At 41.1% G+C, this 7,700-nt stretch overlaps 1 protein-coding gene across 1 annotated transcript; it reads right to left on the bottom strand.

Annotated features, from left to right (window-relative positions):
- Nucleotides 1–5,147: 5,147 nt before the first annotated feature.
- LOC123062534 (histone H2B.5-like) lies at nt 5,148–5,805 on the bottom strand. The gene has a single exon (XM_044486083.1). The coding sequence runs from the start codon at nt 5,707–5,709 to the stop codon at nt 5,293–5,295; it is 417 nt and encodes a 138-aa protein (XP_044342018.1). The 5' UTR covers nt 5,710–5,805; the 3' UTR covers nt 5,148–5,292.
- Nucleotides 5,806–7,700: the final 1,895 nt, after the last annotated feature.

The raw sequence follows: 7,700 nt of genomic DNA on the forward strand, positions 1-7,700 counted from the left end.
AAGCATGTTGCTAGAGTTAAATTAAGACCTATGTCAACGGTGTATTCAACGAAATCTTCAAATGCACAAGCATGAGGTTCAGAACCAAAAAGATGCTCGAGCAAATCGCAGAGTTAAAATTCAAACAAATGGCAGCTTCACTCATCAGAACTGAAGCAAGCTGAGGGAAGAGCACTCGACAGTAACTATGTGTTTCTTTGGTGACCGATGAAATCCTTAGAAGATAGCTAGACCGAGTGGCCAAGAGTCACATAGTCATGTTCATCACTCATCAGGTTAAATAGATATGGATGGACTTTAACTTCATGGTATCAGGAGAATAGGAGTTTGGCCTGATAAAACCAACAGCAAACAGCAACTGGAGAGCACCTGCAGATCAGAAGATGACCACAGATGGCTCATCTTCCAGACAGATGATGGTTTGAAGTTGCCGAAGATTTTAAAAACATAATGTCAAGCTGTTGAGGAATGTCTGACTAGAGAACTAGAAATTCTGTGAGCAAACTGCCATTTGTTAACGTGGATAAGAAAATAGTTTATACCCAACTCATTGCAGAGTGGCACATTAAGCTACTGGAGATAGACCGGTCAAGTTATTATCCATATTCCTTTGAAGTTAGACATTTCAGCACTGTGTTCAATTGTGTACACAATTACTAGAAATACGGCTGGCCTTTTGAATTCTTAGAATGAGTTGAAGCTTGCAATGGGATCTTGCCCCTGAAAATAAAATTCAGTAGAAAGTAAACAATACCCAAATAAAATATTTCCATCCATACACCTCCCTTCCTCAGTTGGCAGCAAATCATCTCATCACAAGAATTGAACAGAAAACCAGGCATATACAGCACATTGCTAGAATTAAATCAAGGCCTACATAAATGGTGTTCTACGAAATCTTCAAAGGCAGAAGCACAAGGTTCAGAACAAAACTAAACAAAAATTACTCTAGCAGATAGCAGAGATGAATTCAAACAACTGATATCTTCAAAACTGAAACTTCCTAGAATACGGCAAGACTGACAGGTTGCTGATTGGTTTCAAGCTACCGACGGTTTTATTTCTGAAACTGTTGGACTATAGAACAATGTGTTAACGGGCATAAGAAAAACAGAAAATCGTTCAAATCAAACTCATTGCAGAGTAGCACATTAAGCTACTGTGGCAATCAAAATATCATCCATGTTCCTCTGGAAGTAGACATGTCAGCACTGGGTTGGATTGTGTGCGGAATCACTAGAATACGGCTGGCTTTCTGAATTTTAAAATGAGTAAGCTGTGTTCAAGCTCCCACTGAGATCTTGCCCCTGAAAACAAAATTCAGGATAAAGTTACCCAATCTGGTCTTTCCATCCTTGATCTGTACATCTCCTGTCATCAGTTGGCACCCAAACATTTGATCAAAAGAATTCAACAGAAAAAGTACGGATGTACAGCATGACGCTGGATTTCAACCAAGACCTCCATCAATGGAGGATTAACTGAAATCGTTAAAAGAAGAAGCACAAGGTTCAGAACAAACAAAAAAATCTCGAGCAGATCGCAGAGTTAAAATTCAAACAGCTGACATCTTCAGAAGTGAAGCAAAGCACATTTTTGAAACTAACTAGAATATGGCTGGACTTCTAACATTCTTAGAATGTGCTAAAAGCTCACAATGAAATGTTGCCCTGGAAACAAAAATCAGTAAAAACTTAACAAATCTGATAAAATTAAAACTTGCCATTGGTATAGCAATCGGTAGTCGGTACATATTCTAACTTCAGTTGGCAACAAATCATCTCATCACAAGAATTCAACAGAAAACCAAGTATAGTACAGCATATTGCTTGAATTAAATTAAGACTTATGTCATTATGTCAACGGTGTATTCAACGAAATCTTCAAAGGCAGACGCACAAGGATCAGAACAAAGGAAATGCTCGAGCAGATCGCATAGTTAAAATTCAAACAACTGATATCTTCACTCTTCAAAACTGAAGCAAAGCACATTTGAAACTTACTAGAAAGCGGCTGGACTTTCGGGGTGATGGATGGTTTCAAGCTGCCAACGATAATTATTTTTATTGTTAAGCTGTTTGACTAGAGAACTAGAAATTCAATGTGTTAACGGGGATAAGAAAATAAGAAAATCGTATAAATCAAACTCATTGCAGAGTATTAAGCTGCTCTGGCGATCAAAATATCATCCATGTTCCTCTGGAAGTAGATATTTCAGCACTGGGTTGGATTGTGTACAGAATCACTAGAAGTCTAGAATATGGCTGGCTTTCTGAATTTTTGAACGAGTAAATACTGTTAAGCTCGGAAGAGATCTTGCCCCTGAAAACAAAATTCAGTAAAAAGCAACCTGTACCCTGTGCACCTCCTTTCCTCAGTTGGCAGCAGATCATCTCATCACAAGAACTCAACAGAAAACCAAGCATATACAGCATATTGCTAGAATTAAATCAAGGCCTACGTCAAAGGTGTATTCAACGAAATCTTCAAATGCAGAAGCACAAGGTTCAGAACAGAACTAAACAAAAATTACTCTAGCAGAAAGCAGAGTTAAATTCAAACAGCTGACATGTTCAGAATTGAAACTTCCTAGAATACGGCAGGACTGACAGGTTGCGATTGGTTTCAAGCTGCCGATGGTTTTATTTTTCAAACGGTTGGACTATAGAACAGAAAATATCATCCATGTTAAAAATATCATCCATATGTTAACGGGCATAAGAAAAACAGAAAATGGTTCAAATCAAACTCATTGCAGAGTAGCACATTAAGCTACCGTGGCGATCAAAATATCATCCATGTTCCTCTGGAAGTTGATATTTCAGCACTTGGTTCGATTGTGTGCAGAATCACTAGAATACGGCTGGTTTTCTGAATTTTAGAATGAGTAAACTGTGTTAAAGCTCGCACTGAGATCTTGCCCGTGAAAACAAAATTCAATATGAAGTTACCCAATCTGTTCAAATAAAAACTTTCTATCCTTAGTGTGTACATCTCCTGTCATCAGTTTTTTTTTAGACAAATCTCCTGTCGTCAGTTGGCACCCAAACATCTGATCAAAAGAATTCAACAGAAAAGGTATGCATGTACAGCATGACGCTGGATTTAAACCAAGACTTCCGTCAATGGCGAATTCAATGAAATCATCAAAGGAAGAGGCACAAGGTTCAAAACAAAGAAAAAAAATTCTCGAGCAGATAGCAGACTTAAAAACTCAAACATCTGACATCTTCAGAATTGAAGCAAAGAACATCTGAAACTAACTAGAATACGGCTGGACTTCTAAAATTCTTAGAATGTATTCAAAGCTTGCAATGAAATGTTGCCCTGAAAACAAAATTCAGTAAAAACTTAACAAATCTGATAAAATAAAAAAATTCCATCCGTATGGCAATCTGTAGTCGGTGCGTCTCCTGACCTCAGTTGGCAGCGAATCATCTAATCAAAAGAATTTCTACAGAAAAAGCACATACAGCATGTCGGTAGAATTGGATCAAGGCCTACCCAAACATGGATGTTTGTTCCAGGGATATTAAATTGTTAGAATGGGTTAAAGGTGTTAAAAGCTCGCAATGAAACATTGCCCCTGAAAACAAAATTCAGTAAGAACTTAACAGATCTGATAAATAAAAAACTTCCTCTATAGAAATAATCAAGACCTAAGTTAACAGTTCACTCAACCATGGATGTTAGTTTCAAAGCAGAACACAGGAGTTAAAAAATAAAACAACTGCCATCATCACAAAACAGAAGCAAAGCACGTTTGAAACAACCACTGAATGATTCATTGATTCAGCAGACGACTCATATTACACTGTTCGATTGGGGAATCTAACCCCATGTTGTTGTTGACACACGAACAAACCAGATCATACTAAACAGACTCGGGTGGCAGCAATCTAACACCATCCTTCCTCAGTTGGCAGAAAATCATATCACCAAAAGAATTCAACAGAAAACCAGACATAGTAGTACAATATTGCTAGAACTGACGCAGCAAATCATATCATCCAAATAATTCAACAGAAACCAAGCATAGAACAGCATATTGCTAGAATTAAATTAAGACCTATGTCAACAGTGTATTCACCGAAATCTTCAAAGGCGGAAGCACAAGGTTCAGAACAAAAGAAATGCCTGAGCAGACCGCAGAGTTAAACTTCAAACTACTGACATATTTACTCTTCAGAACTAAGCAAGGCACATTTGAAACTTACTAGAATAAGGCTGGACTTTCATGGTGCTAATTGGTTTCAAGCTGCCGATAATTACTATAAGCTGTTGGACTAGAGAACCAGAAATTCAATGTATTAACAGGGATAAGAAAATAAGAAAACCGTTCAAATCAAACCCATTGCAGAGTACTATTAAGCTACCGTGGCGATCAAAATATCCATGATCCTCTGGAAGTAGACATTTCAGCACTGGGTTGGATTGTGTGTACAGAATCACTGTTATAGAGCTGGCTTTCTGAATTTTCGAACGAGTAAATAGTGTTAAAAGTCGCAATGAGATCTTGCCCCTGAAACCAAAATTCAGCACGAAGTTACCCAATCTGGTCGATAAGAATTACAAGGTTCAGAACAAAGAGAAAAAACTCAAGCAGATTGCAGAGTTAAAATTCAAACAGCTGACATCTTCAGAACTGAAACAAAGAACATTTGTTTGAAACTAACTAGAATACGGCTGTACTTCTAAAATTCTTAAAAATGTGTTAAAAAGCTTGCAATAAAATGCAGCCCTCAAAGCAAAATTCAGTAAAAACTTACCAAATCTGATCAAATAAGAACTTAACATTGGTACAGCAATCTGTAGCTGGTACATCTCCTGAATTAGTTGGCAGCCAATCATCTAATCAAAAGAATTTATACAGCATGCCAATGGAATTGGATCAAACCTACGTCGACAGTTTCACTGAATTTTGTTTTCAGCGGCAATGTTTCATTGCGAGCCAACGGCAAATAACAAATCAGATGAAATAAAAATATTACCCTGCGAGATAATGAAGACCTATGCCAACAATTTACTTATCCATGGATGATCAGCAAGATGCAGAAGGTTCAGGGCAAGAAAATTGCTTGAGCACATCAAAAGAGTTTAAAACAATAAAACAACTGCCATCATCATAAAACTGAAGCACAGCACAATTGAAACAACCACTGGATGATTCATTGATTCAGATAATCCGACTCATTTTACACTGTTTGTATAGGGGATCCTAAGCCCCTGCGATTGTTGACACACGAAGAAACGGAACCAGACTGACAAGAGCCTCGGCGGGCGGCAGGCAATCTAAGAGGAGGTGAACTTGGTGACGGCCTTGGTGCCCTCGGAGACGGCGTGCTTGGCGAGCTCGCCGGGGAGGACGAGGCGCACGGCGGTCTGGATCTCCCGGGAGGTGATGGTGGGCTTCTTGTTGTAGCGAGCCAGCTTGGCCGACTCGCCAGCGAGCTTCTCGAAGATGTCGTTGATGAAGGAGTTCATGATGGACATGGCCTTGGAGGAGATGCCGATGTCGGGGTGCACCTGCTTCAGGACCTTGAAGATGTAGATCTTGTAGGTCTCGACGCTCTTCTTGGCCTTCTTCTTCTTCTTGTCGGCGCCGGCGCCGCCGTCCTTGCCGGGCACGCGCTTCTCGGCCTTGGGCTTCTTCTCCGTCTCCACCGGCTTCTTCTCCGCGGTGGGCTTCTTCTCGGCCTTGGGCGCCATGGCGGTTTCGCCGGAGGTGGAGGCGACGAGGGATCGGGTTGGGGAAGGTTGCGGCGCGCGGGGAGGACTGGAGGTTTGTGTTGGGGTTGTGGGTTTCCCGGCACGGGGCGGTAGGATTATATGGGGGTGCTGGGAGGGGCGTGATTGGTGGAGAGGGTTGGGGTCTGGATCGGTGAGGTGGCGGGATGTGGAGTCGTTGGGTTTGATGGACGGCTGGATTTAGGCGCGCCGCGTGGGGGAATCCGTGTGGGGATGCGTGATCCCACGGTTCAGCGGTGGGTTTAGGCGGGGACCGGAAATTTTGTTAGCGGAATGCGCGCGGGAAGGTTTGGTTTGGAGGCTTCGCGTTTTTTTTAGACAATTTGGAGGCTTCGTGGTGGGTTGCGCAAGGATTTTCGCGATGGATCTTGATCTGGGCTAGGCCTTGGCACACCGAAATGGCTCTGGCTGTGCACCGCTATGTTTTCTCTTTGCGGGTGTGCACAGCTATGTTGTTATAGACTTACAGTTTCTCAAAAGAAAACTATGTTGTTATAAAAAATACATATTTTTATTTATTGTTTGCGGAGAAAACTTTTGACATATCCATCAATTGTCAACACCAGAAGTAAAAAATTACATCAAGTTTCGTAGACCACCTAGCGACAATTATAAGAACCGGAGCGAGCAGCAGGCACGTTGTCGTCATCGCCCTTCCCTCACTGGAGTCGGACAAATCTTATTGTAGTAGATCGTTGAGAAGTCGTCGTGTCAAGGTCCCATAGGATCGGCGCACCAGAACAACAATTGTTGCCGGTGAAGAAAAACATAGACCGAAAGGCAACCTGTAGACACACGAATGCATATTGGATTCAAGCGAATTCACCGAAGATAAACACCGACCGAATCCTATGAAATCTAATGGAGACACACCTCCACACGTCCTTCGATAACACTAGAAGCACTATCGGGACATGAGCTAGGCGGCGCGAAGTTTATTCCATCTTTAGGGAGCCACCACTGTCTCGCCTTTCTGAGCAAGACCAAAAAAACCTAAAGATGGAGCTCTTCCGTTGGCAAGAGCCGAGATCCATTATGCACCCGTGTTTCCAGGACCATAAGAGACGAGGTAGATCGAAGACTGCTTAGCGAGAGGCAAGAGAAACCCAATTGTGAGCGACCTTGGTCGCACGAGCGAAGGGGTACGATCTCATTTACACTAGAATTTGCAGCAATCCTTAAACCAAACTATGACCAATTGCCTAAAAAACTATCATCAATAGTGGATACTCAAACAAACCAATATGTGGTTGGATCATTAGGAGAACTGTGGTATCCCCAACCCATCAGGGTTCAAGTGATAGACTTGACATCGGTGCTCACAAAAATTTGTATTTATTTGAGGCCTTGCGACGATGTGTGTTTAGTGGGATGTGACGTTTCCGTCGGCTACTATGTGGTGACTTCGTCAATCTCAGGACGACGTACCGGCTCAGTCTCTCGAAGATGTTCATAGGGTAGGATGTGTGTGCATGTGTTCATGGGTGAGTGTAGCGTATGTATGAGCTCATGCGTCTATACTGTGTTAGAAAACAATGGATCCTCAAGTTGGATCAATCTAACTATGTTAACATTTTTCCTCAAAGAGAAATATGGTAACACACCCCCCTAAAATACTATGCTAATGTTTCTAGCAAAGAGAAACTATGCCGGTTCCGCACTAGCAATGCGAATACTCAAGATTAATGGCATGTTTGATTCAAAGGATTTTTATAGAAATTTTGAAGGATTGTAATCCTTCAAAAATATTCTATGCTAGTTGGTTGATCTGCGGGGTTGAATTCTATATATATTTTTAATGATGGTTCGGTTGTATTATGATCCATAGGGATTTTTCATCCATCCAGGCCTTTCAAAAATAATCATTTTTTTCTGTGATGCAACAAACCAAACAAAACAATGCAGAATTCAAAAGGACATGACATTGCAATCATTTGTCTTTTTCTAATCAT

The sequence above is a fragment of the Triticum aestivum genome, chromosome 3A, assembly GCF_018294505.1.
Source record: "Triticum aestivum cultivar Chinese Spring chromosome 3A, IWGSC CS RefSeq v2.1, whole genome shotgun sequence".
NCBI classification, from domain to species: domain Eukaryota; kingdom Viridiplantae; phylum Streptophyta; class Magnoliopsida; order Poales; family Poaceae; genus Triticum; species Triticum aestivum.

Bases quoted from the DNA above. Each gene is read 5' to 3' on its own strand.
- LOC123062534 (XM_044486083.1), bottom strand. From the start codon at position 5,709: ATGGCGCCCAAGGCCGAGAAGAAGCCCACCGCGGAGAAGAAGCCGGTG.